The sequence below is a fragment of the Phaethon aethereus genome, assembly GCF_964289735.1.
Source record: "Phaethon aethereus genome assembly, chromosome: 3".
NCBI classification, from domain to species: domain Eukaryota; kingdom Metazoa; phylum Chordata; class Aves; order Phaethontiformes; family Phaethontidae; genus Phaethon; species Phaethon aethereus.
The window spans coordinates 66,175,348-66,196,483 of NC_138576.1; the positions used below are offsets into that span (position 1 = coordinate 66,175,348).

The 21,136-nt window shown below is 39.7% G+C and overlaps 1 protein-coding gene across 1 annotated transcript in view; it reads right to left on the reverse strand.

Annotated features, from left to right (window-relative positions):
- Window positions 1–204: 204 nt before the first annotated feature.
- The window catches only part of MAP3K5 (mitogen-activated protein kinase kinase kinase 5), a gene marked incomplete at its 3' end in the record, with an annotated part of 116,923 nt that continues 95,991 nt past the window's right edge, over window positions 205–21,136 (reverse strand). Inside the window, exons 18-30 of the mRNA XM_081997847.1 lie at window positions 21,002–21,107; window positions 19,869–20,026; window positions 19,238–19,415; window positions 18,420–18,440; window positions 17,111–17,288; window positions 16,842–17,010; window positions 13,629–13,814; window positions 10,001–10,106; window positions 7,288–7,531; window positions 3,696–3,808; window positions 2,693–2,805; window positions 1,104–1,180; window positions 205–265 (exon numbers count right to left, since the gene is read on the reverse strand). Coding sequence (XP_081853973.1) covers window positions 205–265; window positions 1,104–1,180; window positions 2,693–2,805; window positions 3,696–3,808; window positions 7,288–7,531; window positions 10,001–10,106; window positions 13,629–13,814; window positions 16,842–17,010; window positions 17,111–17,288; window positions 18,420–18,440; window positions 19,238–19,415; window positions 19,869–20,026; window positions 21,002–21,107 — 1,710 coding nt within the window. The remainder of the gene's footprint in view (window positions 266–1,103; window positions 1,181–2,692; window positions 2,806–3,695; window positions 3,809–7,287; window positions 7,532–10,000; window positions 10,107–13,628; window positions 13,815–16,841; window positions 17,011–17,110; window positions 17,289–18,419; window positions 18,441–19,237; window positions 19,416–19,868; window positions 20,027–21,001; window positions 21,108–21,136) is intronic.

Consider the following 21,136-nt stretch of genomic DNA (forward strand, 5'->3'; position numbering starts at 1 on the left):
AACATTTGAAGTAAAATAATGTTGCAGGTTGTTTACAGATTCTTTATGGATTATAGGAGTAAAAGCAGTCAGGAAGCTGCAGTGTTTTTAACATCGGTAAACAAATACTGGATTAAAGTGCAACGGTCCTTCTGACAGCACACCTGCTCTGTGCTGAAAGGAAATAGTTTCCTCTCTGCAGAGAAGTCAAGCAAAATTTCAGTGTCAGGCGTGCTTCTCTCGAAAGTCGGTGATGGCCTTCCAGAGCGTGCATAGCATTCCTCCTCTGTAAAGAAAAATCATAAATATGCTCAGCTACAAAGATACTCTCTAGCCTGAAAGTATTCCCATTTAGGCACCTTCTGCTTTTCTTGCTCCGCTTTTGACCAGTGAAATTCAGCGGGAAGGCTGATCAAAGGTGAAATTCAACACGCAATACTCAAATAGAGAACAGAGTCCTTTTCTGATTACAGTACAGGGCAATCTTTCCACTTTTCAGATGCCTGCTTTCTGGAATTCAGGCTGCTGGTCCAAAAGACCTGCAAAACCCACAGTAGACTTAAAACATTATGAAAGTGTCAATTACGAAAAAAATCTCAACACGTGCCATATTTTTTTTCCTATGTTTATGTAGTTAGTTATTTTTAAACTGACTGGGCACACACAGAGTGTTTGATAACTTCCAGTGTTGCTACTTAAACTTGGTTCTGCAGTGACCCACACACCTGGCATGACTGGGTGAAATCTAGTGTTAGTTGCAGTCCATGAGTAGCGTTTCTGAAGTCCGATGAAGATGATACTGCAGAATGGTTTGCTATCTCTACCCTTTTAAATAAAAGCAAGGCTCTAATGGGATATCCAGTGTCTTCAGGTATAAGGTAAAAGCTTTAAAATTTTCCCTTTGCTTTCCTTCAACAGAAAAGCTTATTTTAACATTTAAACAGTATCAGCTGTTTATCAGGAATATAATAATTGCATCAGTATACAAAGACAGACCGGAAACTGTTACTTTTTTGAAATTAATACTGCACAATCCAATAAATACAGGCTTAGAATCAGTTAAGTTTCTCTTGTAACAAAACACATTCCTGCTCAGCACAGTTCATTTAACTGTGAAGCATTACCTCAGTCTCAAACATTTCAGATCATCTCGTGTAACACAGCAGAGAACATCCATTAATGTATAGTCTTCAGCCAAGAACTAAAAAAAAAAAAAGTTTAAAGGAACATTTTGTTAGAAATAAAATCTAACTTTCTAAGGTTTATATACCATCCACCCTTAAAAATAAAAGTTTGTGTTTAGAAGAAACCTAAAATTGGGCCAAAACGTGGTACATGTAACAGATTAATCCACATTGTTCTGAGAATACAGTGAAACTACTTCATTTTATACTGTATACTCTACATTGGCATACCAGGCACAGCTTGAAAGGTGCAATGCTTTTACAGCAACTCAGAACTTTTGTCAACTGGCATTTCTATTGTTATCTGATATCCAAGAGCCACAGGCTTCAAAAAACACAAATGAGAGCGTAATTAATACCACATTTCACCCATGCGGTAATTAAAAACAACAGTTAACACCCACCTTTTCAAAAGTGGCATCTAAATTTGAAGTACTTGAATTTCGAGGAACCTTTGACCTGATCTGTAGGAGTGATAACTACATGCAGCTTTTCCTAAGACAGCTGAAATTCTGAGATGCTCAACACCTCTAAAATGATATAATTTGCTGGAGAGCAGACCAATCTACTTCAGGAGATTCCGCTTCAACACAGTTAGCTAAGGGTGAACATGTACCCTGTATCCAGGGTATAAACAGCATGAACTGCTGCAATGAATCCTGCTGCAATGAATTGCCTGTATCAGAAATAGTGTGGCCAGCAGGAGCAGGGAAGTGATTGTGCCCCTGTACTCGGCACTGGTGAGGCCGCACCTCGAATCCTGTGTTCAGTTTTGGGGCCCTCACTGCAAGAAGGACATTGAGGTGCTGGAGCGTGTCCAGAGAAGGGCAACGAAGCTGGTGAGGGGTCTGGAGAATAAGTCGTATGAGGAGCAGCTGAGGGAACTGGGGTTGTTCAGTCTGGAGAAGAGGAGGCTGAGGGGAGACCTTATCGCTCTCTACAACTACCTGAAAGGGGGTTGTGGCAATGAGGGTGTTGGCCTCTTCTCCCAAGTAACTAGTGATAGGACGAGAGGAAACGTCCTCAAGCTGTGCCAGGAGAGGTTTAGACTGGATATTAGGAAAAACTTCTTCACCGAGGGAGTGGTCAAGCATTGGAACAGGCTGCCCAGGGAGGTGGTGGAGTCACTATCTCTGGAAGTGTTCAAAAAACGTGTGGATGTGGTGCTTCGGGACATGGTTTAGGGGACATGGTGGTGTTGGGTTAACGGTTGGACTTGATGATCTTGAAGGTCCCTTCCAACCTTAATGATTCTGTGAATGTGTGAAGATGCTGAAAAAATTATGAACCAAAGCAGTACTGTCTATTTACCTGGACATTTTATTGCCTTACTCCTAAGCAGATATAGGAATTATTAACAATACTGTATTTTTATGAAGGCTTTCACATTCATGGCTTTTTCCCATCCTCTGAAAAAAAATTCATCTCTCAAAATGTGCTCAAGTAATTAAAGAGGTTTGGTATCTTCTTGCATCCAGGTACAAAACAGTACTGCAACTGTGTCAGAGAGGGAACGGAATCATTGCTACCTTGTTTATCGTGGCCTCATCAGCTCCTTGAACGCTCAGCCAGTTTATGAGATCAGGGTCTTCGGTTCCTGTGCCAGTGGAATGACGATGACACACAGACAATCCAGGAATATCTACAACAAGCATTTTTGAGAAAAGGTTTTGTGTTGCCAAAGCAACCTTCTGTCATTTTTGACTGCTGAAGCACTTTCTTCAGTGGGCTTTCCCTTCAATCTTAGAACACCACTATCCCCATAAATAAATGCCAATTCCCAAAGCACACACTTAATCACAGTTTATAGATGGTTACACACCAATTATTCTACTTGGTTAGGGGTACAGTTAAAGTAGTATGAACATTGATACATTTTCTGTCCTCTTTGGAAAATTACTTTACTAATACAAGGCACATCAATTTCACTGTAACTGTTTCTACACTAAGGTTGTTGCATCAATTGAACTGAACTGTTCAGTGTAACACATACAATTGATGCGTAGGCAACACCTTAGACTGAGGATCAGCTGCTTTTGGAAAGCAGCACTATTTTGAAGCACATTACACTGAAACATCAAACTGCATTAGCACTTCCACCTTCTTCAGGGCAGATACATATCAAATTCAGCTTCCCTCGGCAAGCTTTAAATTGTATTTACATCTCACTGATTAGATCCTCGTGATCTTTCAATGTAACAATTGAAACAATCTGTAATTCAAAAAGCACATACCTAAAAATGCTAGATTATCCTCTTTAGAAACAATGTTTATTCTGTAGGATAGGAGCCTTGTACTCTTCCATATAATCACAATCAAAACCATTTAAATCATACTATTCCTTGTGCTGTGATTAACAAATTCAGTAATTTGTTTCCACAACATACATTCTTACTTCAAAGCAAACCCTGCCAGCAGCAGCATAATACAGTATCTTTGCTGAGACTGGATTAGTGAAAAATAACATCAGTTTAGCTGCCATGGTCTTCATCTGTAGCCAGTACAAAACTTTTCTCTGAAAACTCGTCTCACCTATTGGCTGTGACCTAAGCTGTAGGTTTCTGATCTCTTGATCTTTTTCTTCTATAGCTTGATGTAAGAGGACTTGAAATTCTCTCTCCTTTTGAACCAACTCCTCCAATAACCTGTGAAGTAAAGGGAAGGAAGCACACATTTCCTTAAGTAGTTTCATGTTTTCCGGAAAGCAGAGATCTTGCTACGCTTAAACTGGAAACCTTGACAGAGACAAGGACAGACTTCTTCAGCTTTCATAGGAACATGCTCTCACTATAGATTTATTATGACCTATATCAAGACATAAACATTCACTGGTTCCTAAAGCTACAGCTCTTAAAAAAAAAAAAAAAGCCCTAAACACACCAGCCTCCGTATACACATCCACCCACTAAACAGGTGGTATGGTACAAAATTTCAGTGAAGTTACTACAGCCAGCATTCTGTTTTAAACAAAACTGTGTAACTGAGAAGAACAAATATCAAAGTGTTTCATAAACCAAGGGCTAATCTTCGTGACATAATCCTTTGAAAGGAAAAATACCCATTCACATCTCTCCAGCAGATATTTTCAAAGGTATGGCAAGGGTGGAGCTGTGATGAAACACAGTGAAAACCTATGGTTGCATTTCTTACGTGGGGAAAACATGCTCTCATCCACAAAAGGGCTGTCCCTTCCTAACATACTAGGCGCTTTGTGCCTACCCTCCTATGCTATATGAAGCGTGAGAAAAGAGGAGGTAAAATACCTTGTGTCCTCTCCTAAGCAATTACTTTTGAGAGTGTCAAGCAGAAACAAATTGGAACCCATGTTTGACCTCCTTCATAACACAAACCCAGAGAGAATCAGTGGTCAGCCCCTTTCAAACCGACCAAAGGAAAATGATCAGAATACAATGGAAAATTGGTATGTGAAACTGCTGCAATTTGTATGAGTTTAATAAGGTCAAGTGCAGGGTCCTGCACTTCGGCCACAACAACCCCATGCAACGCTACAGGCTTGGGGAGGAGTGGCTGGAGAGCTGCCCGGCAGAAAGGGTACTGGGGGTGCTGGTTGACAGCCAGCTGAACATGAGCTGGCAGTGTGCCCAGGTGGCCAAGAAGGCCAACAGCGTCCTGGCCTGTATCAGGAATAGTGTGGCCAGCAGGAGTAGGGAAGTGATCGTGCCCCTGTACTCGGCACTGGTGAGGCCGCACCTCGAATCCTGTGTTCAGTTTTGGGCTCCTCACTACAAGAAGGATGCTGAGGTGCTGGAGTGTGTCCAAAGAAGGGCAACGAAGCTGGTGAGGGGTCTGGAGCACAAGTCTTATGGGGAGCGGCTGAGGGAACTGGGGTTGTTCAGTCTGGAGAAGAGGAGGCTGAGGGGAGACCTTATCGCTCTCTACAACTACCTGAAAGGGGGTTGTGGCGACGAGGGTGTTGGTCTCTTTTCCCAAGTAACTAGTGATAGGATGAGAGGAAATGGCCTCAAGTTGCACCAGGGGAGGTTTAGATTGGATATTAGGAAAAATTTCTTCACTGAGAGGGTGGTCAGGCATTGGAACAGGCTGCCCAGGGAGGTGGTGGAGTCGCCATCTCTGGAAGTGTTCAAAAAACATGTGGATGTGGCGTTTCAAGACATTGTTTAGGGAACATGGTGGTGCTGGATTAATGGTTGGACTTGATGATCTTGAAGGTCCTTTCCAACCTAGCGATTCTGTGATTCTAGGAAAATGTTTTAGTCAAAAGGAAGACTTACGAGCAATATATATTTGGGAACTTGGTCAGAGAAATTGGACATGGAAAACACACTCATAAACCTATCACTGACTTCTGAGTCTTAGGAAGTTCTGCCTTGAAAGAATTGTAGCACCTTCATCCTTTCCTTGAAGCCTTTGTCAGCCTGAGACCTATGCAATAACTGTTCCATTTTAGTATGATTTTATTTACTCTTTTTTTTTTAATTTTATTTAGTTATACCAGTTGAGCACTACAACTTTTTTTCTGGGCCACTGAAACATGGGACATTGTGGGATTCAGCTACAGAATGTGCCACAAAAACATCCTACCTGTCTTTGCATAGAAACAAACTGCATCTCATGTGATTGCTTTTGTAAAAACATCTAGCCCTACTTTGAGCTTGCATGCAGCCCTACCAGCAGCATAGTTGCATTTGGGTGCTTCCACACCTGAGCCTAACAATTCTTAACAAGTCCACTCTGCATGTAAACAGAGCTGCCCTGTGCCTCTACGCACACCCACAACTTGCTTAATCTCAGTGCAGATTGATATACTGTCCAGACAGGTATACAGTCACCTTTCAGTTAATTTATTCCTCCTCTATCCCTTCTGGTTGAAAAAAGGCCTTTGGGGACAATAAAATAATCAACTATTACCTCTTGGTAACTGCTTGCTGCTCTTGCCAATACTTAAACAACTGGCCACATTATTTACTTCAAAATTCCTGCATGAATGACAGGATGTGATTATTTGGCCGAAGGCTTTGCATTTCAGAAATTTACAAAAGCAAAGTGCTAGAAAAAAGTACCCCTACAAATGGATCACTTCTGATGCTACTCCCCATCATAAACTTGGGAAGTAAAGTGAGGCAATCTAAATTATTTAAGTATTTATTTAAGTGTATCAATAAGGCAATCAAAATATTTCTCAGTGGTCATCACAAGCAAAGAGATTAATTGTAACATTAAGAACTCAAAAATACTGATACTTTATTAAAAACAGTACAGGCTAATGAATTACTGTAATGGCAAAATTCTTGGACACATTTAAAAATAAAGTGTAATTTAACATTTTAATTTAAATTGGAACAAAAGCTACAAAGTATCTTCTAGCAGCATAACAACTGTCTTACTGAAGACATGTTCTCTTTCTACCAAGGTCATACTCAAAATTTATTGACGTCAGTAGGTAATCCAATGTCACAAATCAGATGCTGCAAAAGCTAAAATACCTACTTTAAACAGACTGTCTGGCCTATTTTAATGAAAAGAAAATTATATAGAAAATTATTTAGATAAAATAATGGAGACAGAGATTTGTCTCTGATACTTCTTTAAACAAACAAAAAAACCCCAAAAGATCCACTTCTCAGGTTTAAAGTGGAACATATAGATTTCTGAAAAAAATCCAAAATTATCCAAATTTCTGGCTGCAGATCCTGCTGCCGTGAATTCTGTTCACAAACCAAGTCTGAAGCAGTTTCCCTGTGGAGTTTGTGTGTGGTTGTCAACTAGCTGGAGTTCATTCCCCAAGAATAACTATAGAAAAGAACAGCAAGTTCTGCCTTAATGGAAACAAAACATAACACCATTCATCAGCCATACACAGCATGTGAAGTAGAGAAAAAGCAGAAGCTTGGCAGCAAGCTCAATTTTTTTAGACCTTCCTTGGTCTGAAATCAAGACTGACCTTAACTTGCATCAATATTGTTTTGAAATGAGTAACTAATATAAGTGATCAATCACAACTAAACAATGACCATCCCTTAAATTAACAACTTACAGTACCGTGGAAGTTTGATACTGTCACTAGTATTCTAGCATGTATGTTTTAAAAGCAAAATGACATACTGTCACAAGCAGGCTAGTGTCCCTTTATGTCCAGACTTACCTGTTTGTCTCTAACTTTAGCCTGCCGAGCTGGACACTCAGTGATCTGTGAGCAGCCTGGGAGTCATGGGATACCGTAGAGCTGAGTGTGCTGACCCCTGAGGTAGCTACTGCATCCTCCATGACAATGCAAGGCTGTTGGATAGTTTGATTCTGAGGCTGTTCGTCTTGATCTTCTTCAACTTCTATATCATCTTGATCTGCTGTATCACTTTCAGATGCGAGACTAAAATGTGGCCTCAATTCTATTAGCAACATTAAAATATAAGCAAAAGAAAAAAAACGTTAAAGATGTTAAACATTAGTTAGACATTAAAATAAAAGCAGACCTCAGTGACTACTTACAGATCATCCCACAGCTTTCGTTAAAAGAGACCTGAAATTTCTGTAGCAAGAGAACGGATGATATTTTCTTGGCATTTAAGACCACTCAGACCATAACAGCATCTTAGTTATGCTGATTATTATTCAGCCTATCGAATGTTCAAAAGCTCTAACATGTTCTAAGCTCTAAAAACCAAAAACCTGGATAAATAGGATTGCAGATTTGGCTAGCGTTCCATGTCAAATCGTGCTGAAGTACTATGCACAGCAGAAGTACATTCTTTTGCTTTATTCCATTCTCAGTGGTTTGTAATTTCTTCTGTGCCTGACCTGAGATGTTTTATTAAACAAATAACCATTATTTTTCTTATATCCAGCTATTCTTGTTGTTGGTATTCTGGCATATTTAGCATTCTGTCATTATAAGAATTCTGTGTTTACCAAAAAATTGTATCCAAAGATATAGAGAGGAAATAACACACAGACCCCTTTCCTGACAATTAAAAGTAGCACACTTCCCTTCTACTTTTCAGTGAGAACAGTGCCCATTTTGTAATGATGTACGTCCACAAAACTGCGTACGCAATGCTATAGGTGTACTCTGGTTTCTGTTATTCCCTGTTTAAACTACCTACCAGAGCTTATCAGGTATGTAAGATACGTACACAAGATCTTACAATCCTACACAACCTATTATTTCAACAACATCTGTTAATTCTAACCATTTAATATAAACCTTCCTGCCTTCCTTCCTTCAATTGTGGCTTCTTACTGCTGAGCACTCCCCTTTAGTCTCCTCACCAAAACAAACTTTTTTTCCTGAATCACACTTGGGTTTTGTAGGTTTTTGTCCTTTCTGCTGAAGAACTGACGAGTACATTTCTCTTCTTTACAAAAGGGACATTTGTTTCTCGATCCGTTTCATCTCTTCATCTCAATGCTACATACCTTTTCCAAGGCTGAACATACTAAGATCAACAGAGCTCTGCTTCCTCTAAATTAAAGAAAGCAGATTTATTACACAGCAGTTACCCAAATATTGCTAGGCAAGTACATCTAAACCACAACAGCATTGAATCTGCATCCTATCTACATCACACTGATAGGAACAGAAGTTCATTTTGCCATTACTCACAACCAGGCAGTGTAACTAAACAACACCTGCTTCTTACCACTCCTAAAATATCCCATAACTTTTAGATGTGTTAAAGCCAGAGATAAATCTTCCCATCATTCATAGAAAAAAAAAAAAAGAAAAAAAAAGAAAAAAGGAGAAAAAAAAAAGGAGAGTCAAACAAAGGCAAGGGGAAGCAATCAGAAGTGGGATAAGGCAATTAGGGAAGAGGCAGATGATCAGTAGTGCCCACAAGTCACTAGCACAGAGGCTTTTTTTTAAGCTTGACCATGTACAATCAACGCTGATACTGAGCTGTAACAGGGAGGAAGAGTCTATTAAGGAGAAATTCTACAGTGCTCCTATTAAACAGCAATAAAGTACATGCCTGTTAAAGGTGTTCAGCGGTCTAATCAAAAGACAGATTCTCCTTATGACTTGAAAGTAACACAGAAATCCTGTTTACGCCTTGCTGGTTGTGCTAGGCATACAGAAAATACAAAGGAGAACAGGAAGAGCTGTAACTTTTGTTGGAATTTTCAGATCCCCCTGTTGATCATTTAAGACTTAACCCACTGCACAAAACAGGAACACAAGTATTCTGACTTCAGACTTAAACCATTAAATCATATATTTGAAATTTTCACCATTAATTCCAGTGTAGAGAACGGGGGAATCACAAGCTTAGAAGTTAGAGAAGCAGCAGAGAAACCAACTCTGGAAGTAGGTAGATTAATAATAGAATGGGCTCCAGTTTCTTCTACACAGACTCCTTCCCTGAGCTAAGCCGTCCATTCTACTTCCACAATATGAAAAATAAAATATTCAAACTGCAAGCAGATTTTTTCTTTTTTCTTACTGCTTTAGACAGCTTCTGATCAGGAGCCAGAGACAGACTTTCAAGTGCTCCAAAAAGCACATCATTAATCTGCACTTTGTAAAACACCTCCCAAATTGACATGTGCTGGCAAGTGCTCTGTCCTTTGGATTTCAAGGGGCAGCATTTTGCACCTCAAAAATAAGGCCCCAGAGCACCTTAGCCTAGTACTGCTCACTGGGTTGCAGAATTGTTTAGATTACACATCTTGGAAAGGTGCCTTCCAAAATAACTTGGACAATACACTGATTAGTTTTTGAGTTGCAAAACAGACAGTGAACAGGCAAAAGGTCACTGCAGCTTTCAAAAATCTTAAGTGAAGCATCATAATCACAGCTCCAAACCATGATTAAAGAGATCAGCTAATAAATATTTGCTGAGTATTGAGAAATTACTCACCTGGGACCAGAATAGTAATGGCAGTCTGCACAGCTTTTCTGATTATGCTGTCCAATGCAAACATCCAATGTGGCTTGATGTTATGATTTCGGAGAACTTTATTGACCTAGCAACAGAGAATTCAGTTCAGATATTATATCCCCCCTACAACTTAAAACTGTAATGTATGTCAGCATTATATAAAGTGTTTGAACTCATAGATGCTGTATCAAAGCAGGTCATTAAAACTATTTCATGTTGTCATTAAATGAAGAAAATAGTAATATGGCCAACTTCCACCACTTTATTACAAGTTGTGCAATATTTTCTATTTTTTATCAAGTACTAGCTCCTGTGTTAGATGATTTTTGATGACTGCAATACTGAAGTTTATTTAATGTTCATGGGTGTGGAGAGAAACTTTAAAACAATGAGAGCAAGACAAATACCAAAGACCGTATTATGAAAGGCTTGTAACTTAAGCTAATTAATTTGGGGTTTTTTTTGGCATTGTTTTCACTGCTTGCTCTGAGCAATACTTATCTATTTTAAAGTACAATTGTAGGAAATATCAAAGAACTAATGTAATGCTGCTCCTTCTTGATTCAGAAAATAATTAATGTTAGTTTAAATAGTCAGGGGACTTAATTTGTGTGCTGTGCCATTTTCTCTTTCCTTCTTCTACTTTTTATTTTGTACAAGTCAGTTAAGTTTTCTACACTGGGTTGCTCCTATCTGCCTACAGGCCTACTTTCAAACTGCTTTTAGCCATATTCCCAGGCGCCTCTACGGATGCTCCATGCCACTTGCAAGAATGTCTCTACCTTGGGGGAATTGTTTTCCCACTCCCAAATGACAGGGAAGAAGCAGGAGTGCTGACAGTGCTACGACGAGATGACTAGCCGCAGTAAGCAGCAACAGCACAGAACAGACTTGGTGCTGTTTTCCAGGCATGGAAGCAGCCCAAAGCAACAGGCTCTGTGGGAACAGAACTTGAGAAGTTGCAGGAAGAAACAAATACAACTGTATTTAGAAAATTATGAAGTTACTCAAAGCCTTATAAAAAAAAAAAGTAGCCACTACTGCGTACTAAAAAACGTGGAAAGAAGATACTCTGTCTTCCTACAAAAGGGATTAGTTTAATTTTCTCACATTGTGATAACCTCTCTGTAAGAGATGACTGAAGTTACAGAAATTATGCCTTCAGAAAGGTGTAAAAGTTAATAGTGTTATTAATCATATTATTTGCACTGCCCCAAAGCAACAGCATTCAGTAGTGCAGTAATTTATATAAGGGACCTGACTGGGTTTGGCCAGGATGGAGCAAATTTTCTTCACAGCAGCCCATATGGTGCAATGTTTCAGATTGGTGACTAAAACAGCCTTGGTAACACCCCCATGTTTTATCTGCTGCCGAGCAATGCCTACACCACGTCAAGGCCTTCTCTGCTTCTTACGCTGCCCCACCAGCGAGCAGGCTGGGGGTGGACTAAAGGCTGGAAGGGCACAGGGCTAGCACAGCTGCCGTAAGAGATACGCCCTTACATGTAATACCATGTTCAGCAATGGAGCGAAGGAGCCGTTGCTCAGGGACTGGCTGTGCATTAGTCGACTGGTGGTGAGTGACTGCTTTTGCATCACTCGGGGGGTTTGTTTGGGGTTTTTTCCCCTTAACCCACAAGCTTTCTCACTTTTTGCCTTTCCGATTCTCCCCCTCATCCCGCTGGGAGGGAGGGAACGAGTAAGCCGGGTAGGGGCTTTCCTCTACCTGCCAGCCAGGCCAGCCCACCACGGTACCCGGTGTCTCCTCCGTCCTGCTGCCAGCGGCCAGGAGGTGGCACCCGGGCACTGCGCTGGGACTGGGAAAGCCGCCCGCAGCCCCGCGGGGCTGTGCCGGGCCCGGTGGCCGGGCAGCGGCTGCCCCGGGGCCCCAGGGGCTGGCGGCCGACGGCCCGCCCGGGCAGCGCCGAGACACGGCCCGTGTCGACCTAAGCGCAGCCTACGTACTGAAGCAGCAGCACGATGTGGTTTGTGTCAAGAACACAACAGTCCACGGTAACGTGATTTAGCCATTTAGATTACAGCACAAAACTACTTTTTCTTGGTTGCTTCCAGAGGCTATTGTGGTTATTAAACCTTGTTACCTGAGGGTACCTTATTAAGTCCTGAGAACCAGGGAACAACTTTCCCTCACTTTTGGCAATATCCCACTCTCTGCAGTATCGAAGGTCTTGATACTGATCTGGATTTTGGTGTTCTGCTCTAGAAATCTAATGTATGTCCAAAAGAATTAAGACTGGGCACATGCAAAGCAAAGTTTTTCTTTGAACCTTCTGTGGGTTATCTGAGTTAAATAGTGGAGAGACAGTAATGAAAGGGACATTTAGCAGTTAAAAACCAGCAACTTGTAATGATTAAATTAACAGAAGAGGGCAAAATTTTTATTGAAAAGAACATGACTCAGGCAATTACCACCAAACAACTGATGCCCAGGCAACACCTCTATCAGAAAACTAACCCAGATATTTGTACTTCCCCCCCTTAATTCTTTTCTTGACCTTGGAATAAAAAACCCAAACATACAAGTGTCAAAACAGTACTAATATGAGACTGAGTAGAATGAAGAGCTTAAGGGTACTCAAAGAGAAAACTTGCACTCGTGGAAACCTCTCTGTTACAGATTCATTTCATGCATTGGGTTTTTTTCGTAAACAGCACCTAATTCTTCTCAAGGTAGTCTATGCAACAAACAATGCAATCCTTCCTGACAGCTCTTTTACTTGTCAGAGTGCCCCAGGTTTAAATGCTAACAGAATCACCTACCTCAAATGCCTGCTTGGATTGTCATTTCATTTTTACTACATGACTTCAGTCTGGACAAGTGATGCCTAGCACAGTTGCACCCTCCCATGTTGGTCATTCATCTTAAGTGTTAACCCTAATTGCTTGTGAACTAACATTTAAATACAGAGCTTAAGAAGAAAAAAATAGCTTTCAGTAAACTAGCTATTTAAAGGGTATCCATGTGTGTGTTTGGTTGCTCATAAACTTTGCATTAATTATGGACAGAAAAGTAACCTGTTTTTCATTCTTCTTATCCTGCTTATTAAAAATTGAAAGGAAAATATCTGGTTTGGCAGAAATCTACTGTCAACCAAAAATACTAGAGTAAGAACTCAATACCATATTGTAAGGTAGACAGATCCCACTATTGGAGTCAGAGTGGTTTAATGTATTAGTTTGTAAGAAAAGCCAAGTTCAAGAGATCTGCGTTTATGTAGGATAAGCCTGACATTCAGTGTTGGTCTTGTTTACCAGAAAACCCACCAACATGAGATTTCTTTAAAAAGGCTTTCCTGCTTTAGTGTTATGACATAATGTTTATACAACTATGCTGAACCTTCTAGATCTTTAATCTGCAAAATCACAACAGTTGTGCTCTGCATCTGCATCCTGCCAAAGGATCACATGGCAACCAAACCAAGTCATGGCTGTGGCATGGGTTTTTGTTTGTACAGGTTCAAACCCCTCAAATATTATTGTTTCAGTAACTCTGAGTGGAAGTTAACGAAGTTCTGTTTGCTTCTGGCTTCTAGCTTTCAGTTTGGCAGTTTTGGTGCACAAAGTTCTTAGAAAAAAGACAACTTACAGCATCTTGAAAACCGAACAGCACGAGTTGCACTTGACTGATACCATGGCTGTCAAAGTCTAACTCTAGTTTCAGTTTTGAAAGAGTGGTTGCGATGATTTTACGATCAGTGGACCGTACAAACTCTCTGAGGCTGGAAACGAGCGTCGTGATATGTTCCCATTTTAGCTTGGGTTCTTCGGCTCCCTGGTAGAAGGAGAGAGGAAAAGAAAGAGTTTTGATAGCCATAGTTTGAAACATACACCCAGGAGGACTTTAGCCAGTAACATCAGTTGGCAATGTGGATTTTCAGAAACTCTACTGCTACGGTTAAGGGAAAGGTGCAGCTGCAGGTCAGGTAGCAGTGTAACTACAGAAGTGCAGAGCTCTACCGCTGAGCTCCCTGGTAATGCAGATTACCTGACAAGTAAGTTGCTGACTTCATTTTATATCAGTTGCTGAAATACATGTGCACACTATAGTCTGTATGGCTCATAGTACAGGAGTGAAAAGATACAAATAAATATACTGTGTCCTGAATACTACAAATTACTCTAAATTGCAAAGAAACATGTACTTTGTCGTGCCTCTAATTTCAAAGTGCCTCTGAGAGCCACCATGCAAACTCCCACAGTAGCATTTAAAAGAAGGGATTAGTGAAAGTTATGCAGAAGGCTCATAAGAGCCTAGCTCTTTCCTACACAATTTCCCTTGATATGGAAGTTTTACACTTACCTATTCTTAGAGCAGGTCTACAAATCTCTCACCTTTCTATTATAAATATTCATATGTCTATTTTTAAAAGCTTTTGTGGTTTTGCATGAGCTACCAAAGTAGCAAAAAGCTAAAACCACTCATGAGAATAACGAGCGTAAGTAACCAGGAAGCAGAGGACTGTATTTACTCTCTAAATTTAAGTTATGCCAACTGAATACAAATTTCAATTCCAAACTGAAAATTAAGCCAGAGATAGAAAAACATACTAGTTGTTCAACATGAAGTATTAGATGCTTATTCTGAAGGAAGTTAAGTAATTATTTATATAGACTAAAGGTATCTAACATTGATTTCTGTAACAGAACATATGGTGTTTGGTGCTGCTGTATTTGCCAATTTGCTGCCATGAATGTTACAGCTGGTCAGACATCAACTGTTTGCCAATAACGTTGAGGTTTTAACCATAGTTAATTAATTCTGATCAGGATTAAATAAAGATAATTTGATTATTTGAGAGAGAAAGAAACTAAAAAAAAAAAAAAAAGAAAAACCTCTAAAGCAGTCAAACATTCCACTTACTAAGGTATCCATCTCTGAGATAAAAGATCCTAGCCTCTGATCCTGATCCACTTTGATTTGGAGAATTCACCTGATGATTGGCTATACTGAAGTGGATCCCTCCCTCTGTCCTGCAGTAGCTGATCTCCTTTTCATGTAAATAATTAAAAAGCTATTAGGGCAAATAGGTGGACACACTGTAGCCCTGGACTAGAAGATCCAAGTTCATCAAGGCATGCCGGGGACAGGGCAACTAGTATGGCTCTGTAATAAGAAACGGTAACCTATTTTGGGAGGGTCATTCTCTTCCACTAGCCCCCCCCCCCCCCCCCCCCCCCCCACCAACGACTTTGTTGAAATCGTTCTTATTAATAGTTTTTGTGAAGGGAAAAGCACTATCAAAGCCTAAATCCTGACGAGGCCTAACAAGCAAGTCAGGCTCCCATCTATTGGTAATTTCTTGCATTTAAGCAGGACATAAGAAGCCTACTCAACTTCCCCTTAACTGCAGTTACCACCACTTCCTGGTGGTTTGAGTAAGTTTCTTACTCTTTGACCAGGGTCCCACTTTCAAGGGAGAAAACGGTGTTTGGGAGCCAGAGCTCTGCATCCTCTTGACGGGCAGGCAGTCCCACGCACATGTGCTTTAAACTCTGGCTCTACAGCTCCATGTCTCTCTGCCCGACCTTGGGCTGTTCCAGCCCCAGCTGAGGAAAGCACGAAACACCAAGCACCCTCTCTGGATTTTGTGATTGAGTTTCAGGCTCTCACAATCACTGATTATTCCTTTCATACACATGCTAACAACTGTGCCTTACAGCAACACTCTAGCAAAGCACAGATCACGAGCACCTCTCTCACTGCCTTCTGTTTTAACACTTTCTACGGTTACCAGGACAACTGTGGGTTCCCCCTGACCCCACACCAAGAGTTAGAAGCTCTTTTTATTGGTACGGCAGCAATTTCCAATTACATTAACTGTAGTACATGCAGAAGAATCATACTCGTTTGCATCAGTTTCTAAACAGTACTATCTTTAGAAGATGAGTTGCCACATATTATACAAACATGTTTTAGACCAGCAATATCTAGCCTTGAGAATGAAGTGAGTCAATTAACTACTAATACACACGTTACAAACAAGAACAAAAAATTTATGTCATCCCATTACTGTGTTGCAACATTTAGCAGTGTGGTCATGACCTGTAATTTATTCAGTGTCATCCTGAACTGATACATCATCATGAATCATCCCCACGAAAGAGTGCCAAAAGGTCGTTCCGCAATTATGTTGTTGTTTGCTGTAGCTCCCACTGTTACTCCATCTTCCCTCCCCTCCATATGTGCTCCCAACTGCTGTGAGAAACAGTTGCAATTTATTTTCTCCCTAGCCCCCTCTTTCTCCCTTTATGACTGTTGGCTAGAAGGCAATGGTGTACCAGTCAGACCCATTTTTTCTGCGCAATAACCTAACATAAGGCCAGAGCAAACCAAACGACCTAAACCTCCCTCCACCAAACCAGTCAGCCAGAAGACAGAACTCTGAGAGGGAGGCAAGCTAATCTCCTCCTGGGGATGATCCTATCTTACACAAGTTGACCTGATAGCCTCAGTTAGTCCCATTTGAAAATCACTGGCAAAATACAGTACCATGAAAACACGTTTTTATGCTGTCTGGCCAGCACTAATATCCAGGTATACATACAGTATTTCCAAACAACACAAAAGGCTTATGTAATGCAGCATAAACAATTTTAAAGCCTATTTTTAATAGGCACAATAAAACAGTAAACTGTGAAAACTTACATGGTGTATGCTTTCTAGTTTAATCAAACATTCCTTTTAAATTGCTTTATCCTTTTAAATTGCTTTACTATGTGTAATTTCAAGTATTCCAGGTAACTTCAGATAAGTCCTAAAATTCTGTAAAAGTTTTGCTGCCTTCTGAAATTACTTTACCTGAGCCAAAGCTTCCATCAAGTTCCTCACCACCTTCTCTTGGTCCTCAGTTAATATCCTGTGAAGGGTGGCTCTCCTTTCACTATCCTTCTTCAGCATGAAAAATCCAGAATCTTTCTCTTCAGGTGAAGGAGGTGCACTGTGATCCTCAAAATTTTCATCTGGGATGCTGAATGAAAGATACCCAGTGAAAAGAAACTTCATAAAAACGACCCAAATGCACACATTCCTAATCTACTGGGTAACATAAACACCAGATAGCTCTTTACCTCAGAAAAAGGGACCGGATTCCCTTCCCATCTTTTTCTCCACAGGATTTGGCTCTTGTTTTGAAAGAGAACGGATCAATTTTTAATTCTGTATCAGGTGAGACAGAACCATATTCACTGCTGCTGCTTGTATCCTCCACCAGAACAGGGACAGGTAAGGATATACTCCGAAGATACTCTATTTATATAGGAATATTCAGAAATTAGAATTTAATAGTGCAGTTGTTATATTTCACAGTTCTGAACTGAAAAGGTTATTCTTTCAGAGGAAACAGAAAGAATCCAGTCTTCCCCCACACCAATATAAAATATTAAAATAAAATTGACAAAACACTCTTAAAGCTTATTCTTCTGGAATAGAGTTATCTTTTTATTCAAAACCTTCCTGAGATACAGAAATGCTGGGCTCTTTGCAAGTTCACTTAGAGAACTTCACCACTGGAGTGAATGTGCATCTCATATCATCAGTACACACTTTCAGCAGTAGCAAAATGTTTCTACATTTGTCTTCTAAGTCATCCAAGCACCTTCCAAGATCTTAATTTTATGTGTGTATATAGATGTATGTATTTTTATATACAATACATATAAGTATATATACTGTAACACATACAAGATACACTCCTTTATCAGATTGTCTTATACAAGTTTAACTAGTTCATAGTCTTTGATTAATAATAAACATGCATGTTACGTCAGAACTTCTGTTTTTAAATCCAGAGCGCACATTACTGCTGCAAGAAACTATTCATACCTACTTCACACGTGTGCATTTCAAAATGTACTTTGATAGCAACTCAGAATGAAGTAACTATGTGTTTGCCTGGTTTTCCCCACCCCACTCTCCCCAGTTCATTTCCTGAAAGAGATGAGTATCCTGTACCCAGGCCTGACAGGGGGTCTCAAATGCATTCCATTTTTTTTCAATTATAGAATTTAGCCTAATTAAAAAAAAAAAAAAAAAATCTATCTTTCCTATCTCCACAAACCTCATCTCTATTGCTACTATAAAACAGCCATTTGGTTTCCTGTCCAGACTTCCACTAAATGGCCCTCTAACAACAACACAGCTCTTCAAGCCTGTATTACTCACCTGCCTAGACAATTAGGCCGTAGTCTGGTAGGATTACAAACAGGAGTTTACATTTGCACAATGAATTAGAGGTTCCTAACAGAGAAAGGTCACTTATTTTCATAATTGCGCCCACTTCTCTTTGCAACATTTTAGTGTCACAAATTATACCAGAATAAGTGATAACCACAGTATCAACACAGTTATGTTTTGATAGAAAAATATGTTAAAACTCACCATTTGTGTTAGCTGAAAGAACTGTGGGAGAAAAGCAAAGAAAAAAAAAAGTTAAATGTGCTGAAATTAACTGAGAAAATAAGTATAGTCTAAAGGATAATGCTCTTCCCATTTTTATGGACTGTCTGGACTCTCCTGTCTGCAACCTCTTAAGGTGTAATTTATTGTTTAAGTTAATTTTAACCTGAGGGGAATGGAAATCATGTTAAAAAGTGCTCATCCAACCTCATCTCCTTTACCTGGTATTTTTCTTTATTCTAGGTATCATGCTAAAAATATACAGAGATATTTTCATATGTATATATGCACACACAAAGAATATGTCATTCGTACTCTCAGAAGTCCTTTGTTACTTTCCATGATTTAGAACACTACAGGAAATGAGTATGTGAAAGAAAAATCATGCAGTGCATGCACATTTCCTATGAGACAAAGATTTTGCTCATGTAGAAAACTCCCGAGGCTCAATAGCATGTTCTAACCTTACACAAAATGTACTCTATGCAAACCTTCTTTGAATGAAAACATATGCAAATTAAGAAAAAAGCCACACAAACACACAAAAGCCGCACAAAACCATAAACAGACTTTTAGAAACCTTATTAGAAATATTTATATAATTACCTCTGTGACAACATGGTAACAGAATTCAGCTACAACACTATTTCTGCAGCAAGCTTGCTAGAATAGAAGGTTACAACTGAATGTTCACCTGGGATGAAGATCTGCTGTGTTCATCTTAAAGACTAAATCAGCAGTTTTAGGAAACAGTATCATGAATAACAGAAAGATTCCAGATTGAGTTTAGCAGTGCTTACCTGAGAGCTTTGATGGGGACTTTCTTTTTTTGCTTGAAACCTTCAAGAATTCATCTACAAGTAGCTCATGAGCAAATGCTCGTTTATCAGGATCTGGTTCAAAGCAACGCAGTATGAAAGCCTTGGCTTCTGCAGACATGGATTCAGGAATCTCTGGGTGTATTTTAAACATTCCCACCTGAGACAAATAAAGGGAGAAACAATGGCCTATACTGTTCTTTTCCCAAACACTAAATAGAATCAAAAAAGTGTTTAGATGGTAAAAGTGGTATATCACTCTCAAGTTTTGATATTATCTTTCTGTAACTAGTTTATTAAGTCAAAGAAAGAAAAGAAACTATTAAGAACTATATAAACAATTACATTAAAAAAAACCCCACAACTGCAAGTAGCGGCTCTCGCAAAGCAGAAAACTGCTTCTTTCCTCAGTTGTCTTTTTTTCAAACATCCAGGCTGCTGAAGAGCTGCTATTGTTCCATCACTCTCTTCAGAACTGCACAGCACTCCCACTCAGTTGAATCAGCATTTCCTTTATCTTCTTTTCCTGCAACCTCTAACATTAGTTTCTCCAGTCATGAGATTTCCCAAGTTTACAAATACTGGCCTGAGTTGTACAAGGAAGATGTCTGACCTTAAACATAGCTGCCTGTGGTTCTCCCAGTTCATAAAATGGGGGCTTGCCTGTAGCCATCTCAATGATTGTGCATCCCAAAGACCAGATGTCTGCAGCCTTCCCGTAGCCACGTGGCCCTTTGTCTATGATTTCTGGTGCCATATACTGAAGGGTACCTGTTTAAAACATACTCTTTTTACTGAGATGCGCTAATGATGTGAATAGATAGCTAAAGGACAAGAGGAACAAAATCACTGAGGGAGCAGTATCATGAGAGTTAAAAAAATACTCTTTATTATTCAAAATTCAAAAATTTCCATATGCAGTCTACATAAAACTCAAAATACTATTCAAAGTATTACTTATGCTAAGAGCATCTGATAACATCTACTGTTTCATGATACCACTTTTCAGAGTCAATGACAATTATTAAGAGGTTTCAATGAGCTTTGAATTAGACATAGTTTTCATTTACTGTATTACAGATTAAGATTACACTAAGGAAGATTGCCCCAAATTGCATTCAGAGAGAAAAAGGAAGTGATACCTGAAATCTGAACCTAAAACAGCAGGTGATATGAACACTTTTTCTGAAGTACAGGAATCAACCTGACACATCATTCTGCATTCTGTTCCATTTAGAGCAGAAATGGAAGAGCAGAGGATAGAATTAAAATAACAGTAATTTCTCATTTTGCATAATTATTTAGTGCAGTGCCACTGCATGATTTAAGGTCCTAATCAATTTATCAAGCAGAATGAGGATCAAGTTAATGACGGGCTCTGTACATAAGCAATTCTGGAGAAGAAGTCAGAATGAGCCAGTCATGAAAGAAAAAAAAAAAGTTAGCCTTCGATCAGCAAGATGAAAAAGCCATGTGCACAGAAGAGACAAACTCAAATACAACATGGGAAAGACACAGCTCTTCTGTTCTAGAGGACTTTCATGTCTCAAGTGGAACTTCCAAAACAGCACACTCTTTGAACAGTGCATACAAGTACAGTGTGTAGCTTAAGATTAGGTATACAAAAAGCTATTCTTGCAGCAACCTTTCATATTGATTTGAAGGCAATAAAAGTTCAGTAGCTGTGGATTCTGACCCTACATGCAAAGTTCGAGTGAAGAAAGAGAGTATCCTCTGGGAACATACCAGTGAAAGTTTCAGTACATGGGTTGATTCCTGCAAGTCTCTTTGAAGTTCCAAAGTCTGAAATCTTTAACACTCCACTGTACGTGTTGATAAGCACGTTATCACCCTGAGGAACAGAACATTCAGAGCAATTAT